The 22,361-nt window shown below is 41.5% G+C and overlaps 1 protein-coding gene across 1 annotated transcript in view; it reads right to left on the reverse strand.

Moving 5' to 3' along the window:
- Positions 1-21,600, reverse strand: part of VWA3B (von Willebrand factor A domain containing 3B) — a 64,302-nt gene extending 42,702 nt beyond the window's left edge. Inside the window, exons 1-8 of the mRNA XM_033052477.1 lie at positions 21,501-21,600; positions 18,356-18,441; positions 16,471-16,692; positions 14,788-14,882; positions 12,204-12,454; positions 10,514-10,673; positions 4,873-5,042; positions 2,879-3,003 (exon numbers count right to left, since the gene is read on the reverse strand). Of these exons, the coding sequence (XP_032908368.1) occupies positions 2,879-3,003; positions 4,873-5,042; positions 10,514-10,673; positions 12,204-12,454; positions 14,788-14,882; positions 16,471-16,692; positions 18,356-18,395 (1,063 nt within the window). The 5' untranslated portion in view covers positions 18,396-18,441; positions 21,501-21,600. The remainder of the gene's footprint in view (positions 1-2,878; positions 3,004-4,872; positions 5,043-10,513; positions 10,674-12,203; positions 12,455-14,787; positions 14,883-16,470; positions 16,693-18,355; positions 18,442-21,500) is intronic.
- Between the last annotated feature and the right edge of the window lie 761 nt (positions 21,601-22,361).

The following is a 22,361-nucleotide window of genomic DNA, read 5'->3' on the forward strand; positions in this document are numbered from 1 at the left end:
TACATAAACAGTGCAGAGTTCATTGACTTCAATGTCATACAGGAGAATGACGCTCTTATGCTTCCCTTTTTTACACCCAACAACCTGAAATATTCCCTATCAAATTTCCCTAAATGTGAAAAATCAAGTATGTCTAAGAGCAGAGCCTTATACTGTTCACAAGGAGGTCAAACACTTCTCTGTTTGGATTTATCACATCAGTAAAATCCTGATTTCAGTCCGTTTGCATTTTCTTTACACATGCCAGCTCATCTATTCCACCACACAGAAACCACTACACAGAAATTTATTGTTTCCATGTCAGCCACGGAGGACCCTCTATTCATTTCAGGATCTAGTTCAAAGCACCATTGCTTTTCAAGCCCTATGTAGCACTTATTGCCCTGTTACTCCAAGCAGATGACACAAATGTGCCCTTTTCCAGAAAGATATCTTTTCTCCAGAGCTTCCACCATTCCTTGCCCTCTATGTCTTCAAGTTCCTACTTGTCACCTCCTTTCCACTTATAATTTTAACTACATAAGAAGACTGCTTAATTCTACTGCTTTTTGCAGACGAATAAATTGCACAAAGAATGTAGGCAGAAGTGATAACAGGAAAATTAGTGCTGGATGAGGAGATATTATCACATTGGTGAAATTAGGCTTTATGTAAAAGCATTTCTCCGCCATAAATAAATCTGAGGCTGCCACATAAGGACCCTAATTCTTTTATGAGTTACACCTGTTTTGATCTCGAGCACCCACTCAAAATGAGTGTAAAAAAATTCAGAATTGTCAGCTTCTCACACTTGCTTTCTAAATGTCTGCTCAAGATGCAAAATAGCGGAGAATTGAGCTCTTATCAAAAAATTTTAAATAGTTCACTTCTGACTTGTTTTGGTTAAGCAGATGAAAAGGAGTGCACATAAAGACATCTAACATTTGCAAAATGCTGATATTCAGTGGATTCCCAGAAACAATCAGATGTCATTAAAACAGCTTTTCCAGTCCATATAACATGGTTATGAATTTCAGCTTCCAGCTCTTGCATTTGTGGTACAAAAAGGAATATAATCAAAATATTCCTGTGCCTCCCCTTAGTTTTTAGAAACACCACATTTGAAGAATTAAATCTCTGGTTCATTCTCTATTTATTACCTTGTGTAGTTTATGCCACACATCCAAGAACCAGTTTCAGAGCCCATTAGTGAGTAATTGACAATTTTACTTTTATTGCCTTATTACTACATCCCTGAAGGAGTCTCTGAACCAAGAGAAATCAGACACAGACCAGAATAATGTCTTCAATGTGTTTTCTTTTCTGAAAGGACTTAAGATTCTGCATATGACTGAAAGACTCCAATTGGCTGCCAGTGATGTCACGACTGTGCTTGTAATACCCAGTAAATGCAGAAAGCTAATTGTGCTCCTTTTTAATGTGTAAATTCTACTCCATAATAGCAGTAAGACGCAACAGACAATGCACTTCAAGGGGATTACTGCCCTTTTGACCGATTAAAGCTATTCAACTTTCAGCTTTAGAAACAGTGGTGAGGAAGTAATTTCAGTCATATAGGAACTCTAGGCTCATCTATTGAAACAGGCTGACTGCCCCAGGGGAAGAGGGAAGCAGTTCCCCCCTTGCACACCCCCAAATGTGGTACAGAAAGCAAGTACTCACAGCAGACTGAAGGCAATCATTATACTGTTCTGCATTAGTATGAAACAATTATGAAGCGTTTTGAAGCAGACTCTGCTGTTGGTTTCTAAACTCTGCATGAGTGAGGCTTGAGTATTGTTTCACAATCAAAAAAGCAGGTGATACCTCACTCCTTTATTTCTGGCTCCCCACAACAGTTCTTTCTCTTGCGCTGTTATAATCATGGTCCTAGTGAAGAATAGGTTACTATGCAAGAAACTTCATTGCAACCCAAATATGGGCCAGTCAGTGCAAGATTGACAAACAGCCTTACATGAGACACCAAATCCACCTCATGCCATACATTCCCGAACAGCGAGAAGAAGCTAACTCTTTTCTACCTTTGGGGTAACACTGCTGCCCCCAGCACAAAGGGAGAGTAGGGGATAGGTGTGTTGAGCCACTAGACTAAAGACATCTTATGATTCCTGACATCTAAAATAAAAATTTATTTTGTATTACTTTCCTGCTGAGAAAGACATCAGGTTTGACACACAAAGCCTCACTTCACATCAAAAGTCCCTCTCCTCCCCACCCTGGCTGAAACCACAGTCCAGTTCCACTGAACACTTACCCAGAGGAAGTAGCACTGTGACTAATATGAAACACACTGAGCTTTCTGCCCAGCTCCACCCACCAGTAAAACTGTTTATTTTGGTTGTTTCCTCCTATTTTTTCTATCAATCCTCCCACCATCACTTCACACTGCCTTCTCTACAGGCTTTTTGCCTGTCTTTGTGACAAATTCTTGGGACAAGCAAGTAAAACTCATGGTGATTTAATCCCCTTATATTACCCATTAACTTGGCCTATACTGATGTTGGCTGTTGTATCACATGGTCTGCCACACCATTCCTCTTCCTTTTTATCATGACTCCATACGCCATTTCCACAAGGTCACTGGCATAAGCACACAAGTGCTATTCTTCATATTCCTAAATAAATTATCATCTCCCTTTTTTTCACTTTCTTCTTTCTTTCATTCTCACATGCACATCCTCAACTCTCTTCATTTTTCTCTTTTCCATGCCGTCTCCTTCCCATCCAGAGAATTTCCATTTCCAGACCAGTCCTGTCTTCACCCCACCCACACCTACAGGTTTATTTTGATTTTACACTCATCAAGTTCCTAAACTACATTTCTATTCTAACATCTTGCTGATAATATCAGTATAATCTTGGGGTTTATATTGTCTACCTAGTGGCATTCGCCCTTTCACTTTTCCAGGGTTCAGGGCAATTAATCTTTTTCCATCCTCTTCATATTTTAGTGCAGGTCCAGTAGCATCTCTATAGTCATTCTTCTCAGCAAAAGCATGGAATCTGTAACACAAAATGAGTTTCCACCAGTACACAAAATACATAAATACTTCTCAATTTTTAAAGAGATGTTTTTCACACATACAACTATAGAATTATATCTAAAGTTTCAACTACAATAAGGTTATTAACATTATCAAACTTTTTATACACATTTATGTATTTTCTGAGGTCTTCTCATGTAAAATATTCTTTCTTCTTGGAATTACTTACTGCAAGGCATCTTACTCTTCAATTTCCTGGAAATCTATTTTTAATTAATGCTTTTAAGAGGCTGGTCAGGCATGTAATTTGAGATGTCAGAGATGACACTAACACCTTTTTATCAGATTATCCTCCCAGTTGAAAGCCTAACAGGAATATTTATTTCATTATGGACATACAAATCAGGATGACAAGCAGACTTCATTTATCCTCATTGTCAAAACAGAGAAGCTCTCAGAGCAGGAAAAAGATACATTTCTAAAACAGAACTACACTAGAAACAGGTTCAAGGCACGAAAAGCCCATGAACTTGGCTGCTTCTGTGGGAAAGCTGACGTATACTTATATTCAGTTATTGGGCAAATATCCACCTGCAAGTTATTAACTGGTCCTATTAAGTCTCTGCACAAAAGCTAGACTCATGCAAAAAGATGACAGTGAGAATAGTATCAAACAAAACAATTCCTCTCAGCTCCCTGCCACAAACCTTTTTTGCCTCTGTCTCTACCATACAAGAAACATTCACTTTCCTGTAATAAAGAAGGTATAAACACTGCCAAAAGAAAATGAGGGATAGTGACTGGCAATGTACCTGGTACCATAGAGGTACCATGCTTCTAAATGACCACAATCCTTTTAAACACACATCAGACCAGAGCAAACATAACACTTTCCCACAGTCTTGTTTCTGGCAGACGCTCCCATCTCCTAAAAGCTATTTCTAAACACAGATGGCTATAAAAGAGCTAAGCAGCTGCCATCTTACCAATTGCTCTGCTGTCATTTGGGAGATTTCTACTGTTGGAGGGCTTCCCACTCTTACACAAACAACAGCGAAACAGAAAAAGCTAGCAGCCATTTCACAAGTCTGTAACTGTATGGTGACTTCTGTTAAGCAGAAAAACACCTACTGACTCCTACTGCCTTCCTGCTGTTGAGGATGAGTTTGGTCTTGTGGGTTTTGTATTTGTTCATTTGTTTTCCTTATTTTGATGACAGAATCAAGATTTAAGTCATCCTATCCACTTCTACTGAAGGCTGATTCTCACCACATGGCTGATTCCCAGGATAAAGCAGTCAACAAGCCATGTGGAATATATTAATTTCCACCAACCATACCAAAAGGATGCTAGAGAGCATGTTACAGAACATGCTTTTCCACAAACCAGGCTTGACGAATAACACCCATTAATAACATCAATTTCCTATTATTCCATGAACTGTTCATTTAGGACAGGAATTTCCTTTTTAGTACATGTTTCTATGGCACTTGACTCAACAAAATCCTAGATCTTTTTCTGGTGCTTGTGGATACTACTAATGTACAAAGCAATACAATAAAAAAAAACTTATTTCATTTTATGCGTGACCATTTCCCCTGAACAGTTTTCCAGACTTCAAGAGAGAGAAAGATGGCAGACAATTTTGGGCATAAAAAGGGAATAGCCTTTCTGCAAGCCAGTGAGAAAATATGCAGAAAAAAGCTGCATTAAATGGAGTCAGCATTCTAGTTATACCTCTTAAGACTATTTCCCCATCCCCAGATCACTTGCTGAACTGTTTTGTCTCATTTTCTTCATGGATTATACTCAAGTATGTCCCAATACCATTCCTATCAGCAAAGAACTTCATGAGTACTGAAATCTTTACTGTCCTTCGTTGTCATACCTGCCAGAGGCCAAGTGGCTCAACTCCTTCAGAAAAATAATCGTTTCATCTTCCCTAGCATTGAAAGACACTGTGTTGACTGGACAGGAGCCATCTGAAACCTTTTCAAGGAGTAGCTGCTTTGTGTCTACTGGAACATCCCCCACAGCAAAGTAATAAACAGCTTCAACCTGTCATTAAACAGAAAAAAAAGGTAATTGGAAAATGTTGTTTTACATAAATGCCTGATACTTATTCAAGCACAGTCCTGTGCTCAGTATTGGTAGGAAATTTTGGTAAAACTGATGCATTACTTGGACAATAAGATTTTTAGACCTTTGGTTCTTCCTCTCATTTATGCTACTAATTCAAATGAAGGCAAAAGTTCCTCAAGTGAGACAAGAACCTGTTCCACAGCCCCTGGGTCTGATTATGCCCAATGCAAATCTCTTTCCACAGAAGTTAACTGAAGCCAAAGAGAGGTGTAAGGAAGGACAACATCATTAATCAGAAAAAGGCTCTGTGTCATATGCCACTTTTATCAAGAGACAAGCTATGTTGATGCCAGAATAGTTTTACTGGAAGCATGTATTCTGAGGTTAGGAAAGATGGCAGTCAAGGGAGGTGATTTTCCTGTTCTGCTCTGCACTAGTGCAACCTCACCTTGAATATTGTGTGCAGTTTTGACCACTGCAACGTAAGAAAGACACTAAACTATTGGAGAGTATCCAACAGAGAGCAACAAAGATGACCCTTGACAGGAAGCTGTATGAGTAGTGTTTGAGGTCACTTGGTCTGTTCAGCCTGGAGGAGACCAAGGGCAGACCTCATGGTAGTCTACAACTTCTTCATGAGGGGAAGAGGAGAGGCAGACACTGATCTCTTCTCTGTGGTGACAAGTGTGGGAATGGCATGAAGCTGTGTGAGGGATGGTTTAGGTTGGATATTAGAAAAATTCTTCACTCAGAGGGTGGTTGGGCATTGGAACAGCTCCCCAGCGAAGTGGTCACAGTACCAGCCTGACAGAGTTCAAGAAGCATTTGGACAACACTCTCAGGCACATGGTATGATTCTTAGGGACAGTCCTGTGCAAGGCCAGGAGCTGGGTTCAATGATCCTGTGGGTCCTTTCCAACCTAGCATATTTTCTGATTCTGTGATTTTTTTGAGTGCTATTTCTGGTATTTATAGATTATTTGTATTTTTTATAGTTCCCAAAGCAGAGGAAGCTTGGCATGTTTTCTACAACCACACATACCTATATTTTGAAAATGTTATTACAAGGAGAGAGAAGCTGAAAGAATGTCCTTTAGTTATTGCTTGAATATTACATTATGAAGGATTTTATGTTACTTGCATTTATCCATGTAACCATCCTCATAGTAAGTATGTTTCTTGAATTTTCACCCTCATTAAAAACAAATGTAGCAAACTATTCTATGTTGACTTTCAAGACAATACCTGAAATATACCAGTTCTAGATCATGGTCCATACCAGCTGATAGATGCCTGATAAATCATTGTTTAACTGAAAAAATACATTTGAACACACGCATCTCTGTGCCCAGCAGGGAGCGGATCATCCTGGAAATTATGCTAAGGCACACTGAAAATAAGAAGCCAACATGGCTTCACTGAGAGCAAACCATGGCTGACAAATTTGGTAACCTTCTACAATGGGGCTACTGACCTCATCTACCTGGACATGCATCAAGCATGACACTCTTGTATCTAAATTGAAGAGATGTAGATTTGGAAGATGGACCTGTCAGTGGATAACGAATTAACTGGATGTTGCACTCCAAGACTTGCGGCGAACAGCTTGATGTCAAAGTGGAAAGTCCATGGTGCTCCTGAGGGGTCAGTATGGGGATTGGCACTTTTTAACATCTTTTTTGGTGATAAGGGTAATGGGACTGACTGTACCTTCAGCAAGTTTGCCAACACCACAAAGCTGCGTGGCGTCTGATGCCCTGGAGAGAAGGGATGCCAACCAGCAGGACCTGGACAGCCTTGAGACCTGGAACCCAGTGAACACCATGAAGTACAAGGTCGAGTGCAAGGTCCTGCTTCTGGGTAAGGGCAATCTGAAGTTCAATCACAGACTGGGTGGAGAATGGATTGAGAACAGCTCTAAAGAGAAGGATTTGGGGTTATTGGTTGATGAGAAGTTCAACATGACCCAGCAATGTGCATCCCAGAAATCCAACTGTATCCAAGGCTACATCAAAATCAGCATGGCCAGCAAGGGAAAGGAGGTGCATCTGCCCCTCTACTCTACACCTTTGAGACCCTTCTTGGAGCATTGTGTCCAGCTTTGGGACCCCCAGCATAAGAAGTCATGGATTTTCTGGAGCGAGTCCAGAGGAGAGCCACAAAGATGATCACAGGGCTGGAGCACCTTTCCTATGAATACAGATTGAGATAGTTGAGGCTGTTCAGCTAGAGAAGAGAAGGTTCTGGGGAGACCTTATAGCCTTCCAAGACCTAAAGGGGCCTACATGAAAGCTGCAGAGGGACTTTTCACAAGGATATGGAAAAACAGCCTTAAACTGAAGGATGGTAGATTTAGATTAGATGCTAGGATGGAATTCTTCACTATGAGAGTCTCAGGCACTGGGAACAATTGTCCAGAGAAGTTAGGAATACCCTATACCAGGAAGTGTTCAAGGCCAGGTTAAATGGGGCTTTGAGCTATCTGGTCAAGTGAAAGGTGTCCATGCCCATGGCAGGGCTGTTGGAACTAAATGGTCTTTAAGGTCCCTTCCAAACCAAACCATTCTGTGACTCAAGGATTCCATAATATGATTGGGATTCCCAGGATGTGCACCACAAATGACAACTATTTGAGTCTGGGATGGCACTGAAGAAATGTCTCTGCACTCACATAATTTCATGCAGTAGTAAAGCAAATTCAGTTATCACCTACTAGTGTGCTCATACATTTCCACTACTGCCTTCGATACTGATTTGCATTCCAGTTCCCTGAATAATTTCTGCATTTCAAGCTTCCTTCCTCATGTACTTTTTGGCACCTTCCTGAACACTGGAAGGTGTCTCTCCCAAGTAGCAACCCAATTTCAGGCTGGATCAGGCAAACTAAAAAAGCAGCACCTTGCCATCTTGGACTTTTCTTGAATCTTGAGGAGGAGCAAGATGCTCCATGTGGAAGGCAGGGGCCATAGTTTTAGACTCCACCTATTTCGGAGGAAGCAGGACCAGGTGTCCTAGCAACACTGATAGTTCTAGACAAATACTAAAGGTAAAGAGAAAAATGAATGCTTTTTATTAAAGTGCAAGATTAACAAAATACTTATTAGCTTTACAAAAAGGTACACAGAAACAAAAAGAACAAACTCTTACACCAATCTGTGTTTTAGTTCAGTTTTACAAAGTTCTCTGTCTGCCTCCTCCAGCTAAAAAGTGTCTGAGTCTGCACACAGGTCACCCAGATGAGACCCAGTCCTTGGACAACACCGTATTCCTACTGCTCCGTATTCCTACTGCTTTTGTTGAAGAGGCTGCTGGCCCAGAGGAATGCATGTGTATTACACAACCATTTTTCCTTGTGTTCCTTCAGATTCACATCTTCTCCCTCTCCCCTCTAAGAGAACCATTAATTAATAAACTCGGTATTCAACAAGAATAGAAATTTTCACACTTTTTTCAAGGGATTCACCACCTGCCTCTGCAACTTCTAAAATCCTGACATTTATTGGGCATAGCTGATAAAGAACTAACCCCTCACAAGAAAATTTTAAAAAATTACGAACCACCAATAATTCACTCTACTTAACTACAAATCCAGCAATGACACACCACAAAGGAAATGTTCCTCACAGACTAGTGGGGAAAGGTTAAAACCTTTCAAGTGAGTACTTCATATTTTGAAAATTATAATTTGTAAACTAAAACAAGCAAAAAAACTTCATGTAAGAACAGAAAGGAGAACAACATGAACAGTTCTTCACAGTCTTGATCTTGATGGGGAGGTGTTTTGGATGACTGATCCACACTTCATGGAGTGGCACCTGTACAGAACCTGTACAGGCTAGACATTTGTGGATGCATTTGTGGCAGGTAGAGCTCAAAGGATTGCAACATTACAGCAGACTGATCTTGAGTTTGGGATTTACAGGTCATAAGGAAAGGAAATCTAAGAAATCACCACATATGGGAAGAAAAGGAAAAAAAAGGAAAAAAAAAAGGAACTGTTGTTTTGGAGCAACTTCTGTGGAAGAAGTCAGTTGTTATGAATGAGTTATTCATGGCTGCTCAGTAAGCAGACAAGTTTTGCCTAGGACTGAATGGGGTATCTCCCATCTGCACTACAGTGAATGTTGCTCTTAAGTGAACTGTCAGTTATGAATGACAATGACTCTGGTTAGGAGCAACTGAAGTTTGTTTTATGTTGAGCACCTGCCACAACTGACTCCCCCAGATTGCCTATTGGCCCGCCAATATCTGGAAAAATAACAATGGTCACTGTCTGACAGATCTTAATTTTTGTTTATTCAAACAGAGACCCACAAGGTCCAACAAGACTTTTTTCATCCAGACAATGCTGAAATCTAAGTACGATTTTTTAGTTACTCATCAGGAAATTTTATTATACTGCAAATTAAAAATGCTAATAAAATTTTTGGAGGAGGCATTTTAAAAAACATTAATAAAAAAAATCTCACTAGTGAACAATTTGTTCTTTACTCAGTTCCTTTCTAATACTAGTTTCCAAACATCAAGGCTCATCTGGGTGAGAATACAGCAGCACAACAAACCAGAAGGTAATTCAAGCAAAATTTACATTCTCTTTCAAACAATGTCCCAGAAATAGATTTACAAAGAAGTTAGTATTGGATCTGTGTGCAGGCATGGATGTTAATAGTTGTGAAAAACAATGACTCTACTCCACAGACAGCAGGTCAAATTTTCCATTAAATTCAGTTGTTAGAAAACTGAAAGAATATACATTGTAAGGAAATGTCATAAAATATCTCTTTAATAACACAAGTTTTAAGTGACTAGTTCAAATGATGGCATATATGTTTCAGTTCTTGTGACTCTAATATATAAAGTAATAGGGTACTTTTAAAAATGAACAGCATGTAATTGCAGGAATAACTGTACATGCTTTGTCTCTGTCCTGGAAGAAAGTCTAGCTATCACGTGGCTGATGAAAAAGGATTTACATAGCCCCACCATAAGCTAATATTTCCATAAATCTCTGTACTCACTATTTTGAATTTTAAATATAACTCTTCATGAGCAAGTTGGATACATAACAAAATAAAAATGGTTTCCCTGCCTTCAAAAATTTCAATACTAGAAATCTTCTCAAAAACTTGAAGCCCTGAAAAACTTATATGGCAAAGAAAGTGGAAGGGAAGATGTTTTCTTTTTCCCTTAATGACTGAATATTAGTTATTCTGGGTACTCTAGGAGAGAAAATAAACAAGTTTCTGCATTCAAAATACAGTACATTTACATAAAATGACAATCATTAAGCATAGTATGCAGTTACACTTGATGGGGAAAAAAATCCTTTCCAAATGCTGTCATTAATATTTATCTTTGCAACATTGAACAGGGCAAATCACAGCAGCCAACCTAGCATAGAATACTCTTGGATTTACTTGGGCTTCTGAAAAGATGTATGAGCTTACCGCTTCATCACCCATGGCTTCCAGCAGTGCTTCAGCTGAGCTGGTATGGTTGACAGCTGTCATATGCTCCAGCTTCCAGAGCCATGTAACTGCAGATTTTACAGTATGCTCAGACACAGGAGTACATTTCTGTTGCCACTTCATAAGATCCTGAGCAGCTCTGAAAATGAGATCATCTATAAATCAGAAACAGTGAGAATCATGCTGGCAGAACAAGAGAGTGGAGCTCTGCTATTGTTACAGTTCTTTTATATTCTTAAATAAGAATTACAATATACCACAGATGCTAAATCTAGACTTGCAATAAAGGAAGCAGAGAAAAAATGAAACCATGTAATTTTATAAGCGGGTTTTTTTGGGACAACTGTTTCCAAAGGCCAGGTTGGATGGGGCTTTGAACAACCTGGTCTAGTGGAAGGTGTCTCTGCCCATAGCAGGGGGCTTGGAACTAGGTGGTCTATAATGTCCCTTCCAACCCAAACCATTCCATGACTTTATTACTCTCCTTTCCAAATCTCAGTAGTACCACAATCTAGAGAATTAAGATAGGGCACTGAATCAAATCTGTAAGACAACGCCTGGGTAAAATAACATTAAGAATCACTGCATAATTGAAAGTTAACATTGTGGAACCCATTTTAAAATTATATAACCAAATTTGTGGATTTGTTTTTTTCCCACTCATCTATCTAAACCCAAGCTTACGCATTCAAATTCTCCTGCATGTATGAGAATTTTTGCAGATAGGTAAAATTTGAATAGCTGCTTCTATTCTTCTAACTAAGAGCAAATTAATTTATTCCTCTAAGGGAACAAGCGCTTGGAAATCTTCTTTTGTTATGGAAATCTACTATTGTTTCCTAGTTCTGCTACTGAGTTCTGTGACCATGGAAATCTATAGAAATACAAACGGCTACGCCTGTGCTTGTGGCACTTGGGGGAGTGCATATTTAGCTGCAAGCCAGAAACCTGTAATGTCTAAAGACACAAAAATGCAATAGGTGGCCAGATAAAACCTCACTGTTTCACTAATATTGCAACATCTGCAGGGCACTACTGCTGTTGCAAATCCTTCTGATTTTGTAGAAGACATCTGTTGATATTTGGGTTCTGTTACCTTTTATCTGTTCTTCATGGTAACAGTGGCCTTCTGTTAAATGAAGTGGCACGTTCAGCAAGACTATGGGTAAAAATTGGTGGGAAATCTACAGATATAAGCATGACATGAACCATGACAATTTCAGCACAGAAAGTGCCTTATCCAAACACGTAAAAGATGCAACTCCTCTTTATTCTTGAGCAATGGGCTGACATGGACTTCTTTGTCTAGCCTGGAGAGACCTGATTGTGGCCTTTCAGTACTTGAAGAGACTTAGAAGAAAAATGGGGAGAGTCTTTTCAGTAGGGCCTGTAGCAATACGACAAGGGGTGATGGTTTTAAACTAAAAGAACTGATATTCAGACTAGACAAAAGGAAGAATTTTTTTACAATGAGGGTGCTGAAACACATGAGCAGATTCCCCAGAGAGGTGGGAGATGCCTCACCCTTGGAAACATTCAAGGTCAGGCTGGATGTGGTTTTGGTGTAGTGGAAGGTGTCTACGCCCATCTGCAGGCATGTTGGACCAGACCACCTTTAAAAGTGCCTTCCAACCCAAACTATTTGATGATTCTGATTCTTTCTGCTTACCGAATGATGTTGAATCTGGAAATTTGTATCACCTGTTCCACAAGTACCATAGAAAGTGCATCCCGACATAGATCAAATTCAGCTGGAGCTGCAGTGCCAAAATCCAACACAATGACAATGCACTGTTCTTGAATCACTCCAAATATCTGCCGGCTCTCAGTGGTTAACCATTCCATTCGCTGCTTATATAGCTCAATAGCTCCAATTAGACAATCCACAAAATGAAGAATCAGTTCTTTTTTGGCTGTCAGCTTTATTCAAATAAGGGAGAGAAGGAAATTGAATATCAAAACAAATAATACAAATGCAGCCCCAAGCTTAGCACAGCTGCATGGCTAGTTTGTAAGTGTCAGATATGCCAGCTAAGGTAGCAGTGAAAACAACCAATTTTCCCTCCACTGTTTCAAGAGCAAATACTTGACAAATGCATCTAAGCTATAAAGAAAAGGCACTGCATTTTGTCCTAATTGCTTTTCATAATCTTTTTTATGTGAGCATGGGACAGTGCCAGTGGGTTGTCTGACTTGTCTATCTGAAAACTGGAGCAATTAGAAAGAGCTGAACACAGGCTAGGATGTAGAAAGGGCTGCAGAGCAGATGGGTGAACAAACAAGGACACAGAAACTTTGTACCTTCTCAGACTAGAACTATGACTGGTTTTAAAAAAAAAAATTTACAGCAATACAAGGCAGCATACGGTTTGGTTCTACAGCACTTCAATCTCCACCTTGTCTTTAGCATTTGAAAGGAAAACGTAAAATATTTCTTGTTTGTACTATTATTTCACTAACAATGCCTGCATTACAGATTAACTACTTGTGGGTAGGTGCTTAGGCAAATTTAGTTCAGATAACTGCAATCAATAAGTAAAACTTCCCATATCTTTTCAGGAAAGCAAAATCTAGATGCAGTATTAAAATTAAAACCAGCACATCCTCCCTGTGAATAAGTGTATACACATTCACCATGACCTATGGGTCTAAAAATGCACCATAGATTCCCCCAATATCTCTGGTCCATGTGAGCTGATTTACTGGTTGCCTTCTACCTCTAACATCCTTTCCAGGACTAAGTACAAAACCTTGGAAATACAACTGTTTTTAAACAAGAACATTTCTCAGGGACAAGATATTTTGTGTGTCAGTCTGCACACTTCTCCCTCTCATTTGTATTTTTCTGTGTTCCTTAATATCAGCTCGGGCCCTGTAATGTGCCTCCCACATACAGAGTCTCAGGCAGTCTGCCAAAGGAATGTCAGCCTGGGAAGGAGTACTTAGAAATCCAGTTTCCTCCTATGACAGTCAGACTTATACAAAGGAGTTTATTACACTACACCAACCAAACTCCATCTTAAAATAAAACACTTTTCTTAGAATATTCCCTCACGTGTAGTAAGCAAGTGCAGATTTCCATTTCTCTGAGGGCCAGAAAACTTATGACTGTCCAGCCTAATTTTATTCATTCAGCTCATACCCATTTATTTTTGAACTAGCATGCCTTTTAGCAGAGAAAACGACAGTTTCTCCCTATCCCTGTAATTTGCTTTTCTGGAGCATTCAATGGCAATAATACTACCCTTCTTCTGTCTTCTTTCAGGCTTACATTTCAGCATCAACCAAGCCCTCTTACAAGATCGCCACTTCACTGCAGTTCATCCTATCAGCTCTTCTCAGTACCTGCTCTGGTTTGAATGACTTCTTCTAAGCCTGTAGTAACTGTATACAATATGGTATTCAATATCCTAAAGAACATCTGATCAGATTTTGTATAGTAACAAAAATGCCTTTCCTGCTGCTCACAACATGTCCTGAGATGAAAAGACATTATGTAGATATTTCATATTGAATTAATGGGAATAAAATGAGGGGGAAAGCCTCCCTGAAAAGGTTCTTTACCCATTTTTAAGCTTTGTGCCATCAGAAGTTACTCCAGTCATCAGAAAAAATGACAAGCCATTTGCTTTCATAAAATCCTTTATAAATTAACTCTCTCCCTTCCACACTAACATGCACATCTCTTCAATCCAAATCCATCCTCTTAACAATGGGGCTGCCAGCAGCTGTTGCTAAGACATTCCTTAGAACATGAGCCTGGGCAGAGATCCAGTTAGCTGTCTCTATAGAATAGGCTGAGCCTTTTGTGACCTGTTGGCACTAAGCAAAGCACTGCTTTGCATTGGCAATGACAGCGCACTATGTCTTGTTATTTCAGCATCCCCGTTTGTTTTATTGATTACAATTTTATTTTTTTAACTGGTTCTGAGCATCTTCTCTTTAAGGTTCCCTCTTTCAAGACGGGGTAGATGTTGCTTAGAAACTGCAATCTTGTCTGGAAAAGATTTACTGCAATGCTGCACCAAGGCAAGAGACTAAGACTTAAAAAGGAAAAAAGATACCTAATTTTTTTACCACTGATAGTTAGCACTTATAATTTGACAAAACAGAAGAAAAAATACCAAAAGATAAAGCACTCACCAAGAATATAAGTATTTTATGCCATAGGGAGACATTTTAGTCTCATCATTCTACTACACTGATAATAACTTCTAAGTGCATAAGGAAGTTAGCACATCAGCCACACTTACATTATACACGCTGCCATCTTGTGCTCTCTTGTATTGAGGAAATAGACCATCTGCATATCGAGAAGCCACAGGTTTCCTCAAGGTGGTCACATAATCTACATAAAATTTACAAAAGATCAAGTTGCTAATCTTTGAGACTACTTCAAACAGATATTCTTCAGGTTGATGGGTATGTCATCCACGTGTGAGGCACATGTATCAGTACGGAGTTCTTGACATTAAGAAACTTGAGAGAAATTCTAATTCTGTTTTTGTTTTATTTTCCGGTTATGCCTATGATGGGGCCCTGAGGCTCTCAACCTCTGGCTGCATCTCATGTTGTCCTTGGCTGCATTTCCTGGCTAGACCCTAGACATGGTTAATTACCTCGCCCTGCTGCAGGACCGTATCCTGTTCAGTGAGGACACTGCTTGGGCTGCAATCCCTTTTGGCTCCTGGTTCATTTTCCTCCCATAGAATTCGCTCTGCTTTTGCTGCTTCCTCCCAGTTTAGTTAGAAGTGAGGAAAAATCCCACATCTAATTACTTATAGACAAAAAAGCTACATAGGACTTTAATTATTGTGAGGTTTGGGCAACCTCACAACAGGACTTGCAAATATTTGTCTATCTAACCAAATACAAAATCTGGTACAGATAATGCTGTTCTCTTACACAACTCAATGGGTGCAGAAGTGAGTGCATCTAAGGAAAAGGCTGCACTCTGCACTTTCACTAGCTAGAAATCTTCTCCAGGATCTCCACTGATAGGAAAACATTAGGGGTGGGAAGAGTTAACGTCATAAAGCAGCTATCTGTACACCATGCTGCCCTGCCAAGCTAGTACATTCTGCTCCTAACACTGTAACAACTTTAACCCTGCTAAATAGCTTCTTCTTCATTTGCAGCATACAAAATATCAGGAATTGCACTGGTGATCTTTGAATGCCCCATGGACACAAGCCAGCCAAAACCTTAAATTATGCAACTTAGAACTATTGCAATACATTACAATTCCTACTTCTCAGGCAGCAAGCTGTTCAAAGAAAAGAATATATTACCATGCTCTGCAAAGCACCATTATGGCAGTGGTTAATAATTACTAGCAAACTCTTCCCCTCCAGCTGTCAGATAACTGCAAAGGAACATTTTTCTATAGTCTGACTTTGCATGAAAAGCAGACTGAATTCTAATTAAATTTAACTTTTTCCTTAAAGCTAGATACCTGGAAATAATATGCTATTCCCAATCACATATACTAATCCTCATGATCAATAGTAGATCACAGATTATGGCACGGCATACATTATGTTTGCCATCTGAAAGGAGATGGAGATCTTATTGTGTGTTATTGCAAAAAAAATATTAATAGTCTCAGCAGCACCAGCTATTTCCCAACTACAGCTATACTGGTTATTTCCCAGCTACAGCTATACTGGTGAGGATGTGAATTGCAGCCTGGGGTAAAGAAACAGTACAGTTGAGTAAGGAAGGCCATTCTCAGACCCAAAGTCCTTCTCATATCAAAAGGAAAAGGAGTTTCTCAATTCTCTGAACTGGCAGTATCAGTAACTGTGGATACTGCCATTACCATAAGAGACGATGTAGGAATCTCCACTGTGTACCTTGGGGTGCCGAATGAGTGTGACTCTCCAGACAATTCAAAGTTAGGGGATTTATTATCCTATTATTGATTTGTCTTATACCTTTCCTGTGCTGGAATCCAATCTGGGACAAAATCTGGGACAGGGATAATTTATTTCTTTTGAGACCATAACGCTGAAGCCATTTAGAAGATGAAACAAGGGATTGTACATCTGCTCTCCACTGACCAACCACCAGTCTTCTTCTCTTCTCTTTTGATTTCTTCTTGTGGACCTTGTGCGAACCATCAATATCTTGTCTGTGCTTTGAATCAAAGGCATCTGCTGTAAAGAGAAACAAAGGAAATACTACATTTATATTTTAATCAAACAATTTCAAAACCAAATGAGATTAATTATTCTTTCTTTACCTGCATTCCCTCCTTTCTTTACCTGTATTCCATGGTCCTGTATATATGCATAGCTCACCTCTTGTTTTCTTTATTTTATACTGAATAATGTCCTTAATCTGGAAAGCTGCTCTCAGTCCTACACATCCACTTGCTGTTACATCTTTTTATTCATCCATATACATTCACCTTCAATTTATTAAAGAAAATGTCTCTCGTATGCTGAAATTCAAGCCCTCAAATGTAAGTCCAGTTTGCCAAATGGCACTTCTGCCAACTCCTAAGACAACTCTCCTAAGTCTTGGAAATCAGAACACATAATAGGCATTCTAAGATTGTCAGACCATCACTACATACACATTAGAAATATTATGCAATAAACAAGTATTTCCTAAAAATTGTATGTTGAACTCCTACCATAAGCAACAGCACTGTCCCCAGAAGAACCTGACTTTATTGCAAGGCTGGTGAAATGCCCTCCGGTGACACCACTTGTCTCAAGTTTAAACAATGATTCTGTCAGTTTCTGCTCTGGGCTGTGATCGATCATGTGCATACACAAGAAATCATGGACCTGAAGATCCAGGCTCCCTTTAAAGTTCGACAGGACATGGAACACACCTGAGCATGGCAGTATGGTTTGCTAGGCTAGCTCCACTTGCATTTGGCAGCAGCAGCAGCTCAGACTCCAGAGTGCTGAGGCAGAAATGGAAGCAATGACAACAATAATGCCTCTGTTCCTGAGCACAGAGGTTCTAGAAAGACTTTGGTATTTCCTGTTCATTCCCAAAATACTCTGCATGAGCTAAGCTGGCTCTAGTTGATTAAATACCCTTGCTGTATCCAAGTTTACTTTCTGTGGACTTTGGAAATTTCTGTACATTTTCCCCAGTACCAACATCATCTGGTGTGTCCCAGTCCTCCATTGCCCATATACCGTAAACTGCTTGTAAATGTACTGCATGTATCAAACTGGTCGAAAATACAAAGAAAGGTACTTCTGTCTTTAATGCCTCCAAAATAACCTTCAGTCTAATATGGAATATGATCAGAACTCCCTGATAAATTCAAGTACCATAACAACCAACCTGGTTCCAAAGGTTCATTAGATAGACAGTTCTGCAGTTAACACTACATAAAGGAAATGAGACTCTTATTTTCAGAAATCATCTTTCAGTGACAGAGGGATTGTATGAAGTGTAGACTGGCCTGGGTTCTTTCACAGTCGTCAGTCCTACAAGCAGGATTCTGGGCTGGCATGCCTGTAGAGGCTGGCATTTTACCAGCCCTCCTGTGCTCTGTGCAGAAGCAGCAGTGACAGATGTTAACTCTAGGGAAAGGCAAGTGAACGTTTGCAGCTGCTCAAGCTTTGAATACAGTCAGGCATTGTTTATAGTCACTTGAACAGTCATTCTCAGTTTCCTTCCCCAAAAATACAAAAAGGCCAGCACAGCACTCCATATACAGCCCAGGTGAGAGTGGCACTGCTTTCAAATGGCTTGTACACAGCCAGCAGGCACACCACAGTGCTCAAATGGAAACTGGATGCTATCTAGGAGAACACAGAATCTATGCAAAAATAGTGATGAAATACTCACAGTCACTCCAGGCAACCCTCTTAGATGGATTAGCAGTCATGATAGATCTTTTGACTGACAGCTCCTCTTCACTTTATTCTGAAACCCTGAGGAATCATTGTTTTAAAACAATTAAAATATTGCCATGCACAGGTCAATATGAACTGAAGACCACATGCCTAGCCAATAATAAACTGCAGATGGGTAAGATCTGGATTATCTGCAAGCAAAAAAAATTATAAAGTAAAAATTATTGCTACTCCCCATCTCAAGAAAGATTGAAGTCAGACCTGACAGGGATCCACAAGCTCAAAAGAGGGAAATCAGGAAATTGGTAATATTGTTTCCCTTTCTTTACCCCAAATTATCATTAAAAAGAGCCAATATGCTAGAAGAATGAGCGTGGTACTTTGGCATGCTGTCAGCCAGCTGTATCATATTCTATTATTGCTATGCAGTATACCTTACCTTTGCTATAATCCAATTTATGACTAAACCTAGGAGTATCTGAGATGCAACTGTGCAGAGATTCATAACTTTGCCTATAAGACTACAAGATGAGTCACAAAGAAAAGGAACTATGTGTGTGAATGTGGTATAAGGCCCAAGTGTGACTAAGACACAGCAGATAAACAGAAGACAAAATGTCAGACAAAGCAAGGTAGTATACAGTGGCTGAGTGCATTGCTTTGAGACATTGATGCTTTAATTTTTCTTTTAATAATAAGTAAGATGAATGAATGAGGGATATTTATGAATCACTAGAAGGCTAGCTGTTAGCCATTGTCATCAAGCCGTTTTTCCCACTCTAAAAGCAAAAACAGGATAAAATATTTAACCCAAAGACTTAGCCTTCTCCCTCTTTCTTCACTGCAGAAGGGAACATGGTATTTATTCCTATTATACGGGTTTAAATACCTATATGGAAACATATAAACCATTCCAGTCTTTGTCCTGCTCATGAAGAAAGACATGAACAGTGTGAAGGGCAGGGAGAACTTAAAAAAAACCAGGACTCTATTCTGCACCCTAACACCTCGGATGCTGTGCAGCACAACCCCTGACTTCCCTTGGCATCAGGGCATTAAAAGGAAGCCCCTGCCACAGGGGAGCTGTGGCATTCAATGCCTACAGTGAAAGGTCATAGTAAGCCACAGGGATTGTGCCACTTTTCTCTCAGAATGCAGAAAAAGTACCCAGAACTCTCATGGTAATAGCTGACACATTTCAGTGAGCAGTGTGCATCAGAGAATGAATCCCAGGTGCTGTCTCATTTTCCACATGCCCAGAGGTGGGGCAACAGATTTTCCCTTGCCTTAACCTCCAGCACCACCCCCACTTGCTTGAACAACACCTGGACATGAAATGCTAGCTCTGTATGAAAAGGAGTGTTTGAAAGCAGATGAAGCATCTTCCAATGGAAACAGTGACTTCTACATCAAGTCTTGTAAACAGTGAGCTCAAAACCAATGATAGCTGGGATAACTTTCAGCCCAAGATCTGAATCCAAACAGGTTATTTTCAAAAGGTGAGCCAGAGTTCATCCGGGTACCTCTACCCTTTCCGCTCGGGCCCGTGCAAAAAAACTGCTAAAGCCATAACCCACCACTGGCTCAGAGTGCGTAACATGTGCAGGTGGCAATGTTTGCTGAGGCCACTCTGTTGGAGTCTGAAAACAGAGGTCGTTCTGAGTTTCTCAGAGAGAGATCAGCAAGTTTTAGTGAAGGTTGAAAAACATAGTCCTAAATACCAGCGTTGAAAACATGTTTCGTGGGGGCTGGCCCTGACAGGTGGGAATGCCTTGGGAAAGCCCACACTCCTTACAGCACAAGAAGCCGCCCCACACCACCTGAAGTGCCAAACCTCAGATGAAGGGAGTGCAGAGGGCGCAGGCTGGTGGCTGCCCACTGAGGAAAGTGAATCATAGAATTGTGAGATGTTACATAGTGATTCGCATCATTATGAAAATACACCATGGGATCAATATAAACAAGAATACTAAATCCAAAGTAAAGCATGGACATGAGACACAGAAAGACCTAATGATTTCATTATATTAGTTTAAATCACTTTGCTGTAAATTGTTGGGTTTTTGTTTTTACGTATTTTTATTATTTTGTCACTATAATTATGAATTGTATCCATTTTTATGTATAAGGTAAACGCAGGCTGATGTAGACATGAGTAGACTTGTCACTGCTGTTGCCTGCTTGTTAGGAGTGTAACCTGACAACATGTTCGAGCCTTGTCCAGACCTAGTGGGGCGTTGCGGCCACTGCTGCTTGAGTGCTGGCTAACATGTTTGGGCTTGCTCGGACTGGTACCCCAGCACGGTGGGCACGTCACATGTCAAGAAGGGCAGTGACACAGACGTGTTGGCAGAGCGCAGATTCCTCGTGCCCCCAGCACTGTTCGCCTGTTCCTTATCAATGAACTAATAAACTGCCTTACTGATTGACCTACCCGATTTTGGTGAGTAATTTATAACAGAATCACAGAATGGGTCAGGTCAGAAGAGAGCACAGTGGGTCATCTGGTCCAATCTCCGCTCAGGGGGAGTTATCCTAGAGCACAGGGTACAGGATTGTGCCCAGGATGTTCTTTAATACCTCCAGGGAGGGAGAGTCCACAACCTTTCTGGTCAATCTATTCCAGTGCTCGGTCACCCCCACAGTAAAGTTATTCCTCTTATTCAGGTAGAACTTCCCGTGCATCAGTTTCTGCCTTGTGTCCTGGTGACTGGCACCACTGAGAAGAGCCTGGCTCCCTCCCCTCGGCACACATCCCCCCTGCCCGCCCCCCTTTAGATATTTACACACTGATAGGGACCCTTCTCCAACAGGACAGAGGAGTCATAGCAGAACCATAGCGGGGCCTGAGGAAGAGGGGAACAGCGGGACAAGGGCCAGGGCGAGCCCCGGCCACGGCGCTCACTGGCGCAGCGCCCTCGCAGCGGCCACCTGAGGCCGCGTCCCCGTATGGACTGCATGGCAACGGGCGGGAAGGGCAGCCGGGCCTCCGGGCTGAAGGACCTCAGCTCGGCGATGGCACATCCCTGCGCCAGCACCGCCTGCCGCTGCGTGCGGCGGGACCGGGGCCGCCGCCTGCGCCGCCTCCCCTCCTCCCCCAGCGCGGTGCTGCCCGCCCGGCCGCCCTCCGCCCTCACCTGCCTCCAGCCGCGGCCTCACCGCCGCCTGCCCGGCCGCCCTCGCTGCCGCTGCGAGCCTGGAGACCGAGACCGCCCGGTTGCTACGGCACGGCCTCACCCCGCGCAGCGAGCGGCAGGAGGGACGGCGCGAGGGCCGAGCTGCCCGAGGCCCGGCACGGCGCAGGCACGGCACGGCACAGGCACGGCACAGGCACGGCACAGGCACGGCACGGCACGGCACAGCACAGGCACGGCACGGCACGGGAGGCTCCGGGCCGCTGGCCCTGACCCTGCCATTGCCCCTGCCCTGTTCTAGCCCCTGTTGCTGCCCCTGCCACCGCCCCCGCCCTGCCCCTTTCCCTGGCACTGCTGTCAGGGGGCACCGATGCGCAATACATTCATCCTCAACAGGCGCCGGCACAACGCCGCGCGTTCGTTCCCTGGGGAGCCAGAAATACACGGGCCAACTTGGAGAGTTACAGAAATCTATATATAGAGGATTCGAGCCTTCTGGTCTCGTTAATTCTTAATTTAGGCTAAGCCGTTGACAATATTTATAACAAGAGCAGCCACGCATGTCCTTTATTTAAGTCAGAGGAAGGATATACACTGGCTGGGGCGTTGCTGTGCTCACATAGTCATAAAATCAGTCAAGTTGGAAGGGACCACAGTGGGTCGTCTGGTCCAATCTCCTCAAGCAGGGTCAGCACATTGCACAGGATTGTGTCCAGATGGTTCTTGAGTATCTCCAGTGGGGGAGACTCCACAACCTTCTTGGACAATCCGTTCCAATGCTCAGTCACCTCCACAGTAAAGAAGGTCTTCTTCATATTCAGGTAGAACGTGCCATGCATTAGTTTCTGCCCCTTGCCTTGTGTG

This window comes from Catharus ustulatus, chromosome 2, assembly GCF_009819885.2.
Source record: "Catharus ustulatus isolate bCatUst1 chromosome 2, bCatUst1.pri.v2, whole genome shotgun sequence".
Classification (NCBI taxonomy): domain Eukaryota; kingdom Metazoa; phylum Chordata; class Aves; order Passeriformes; family Turdidae; genus Catharus; species Catharus ustulatus.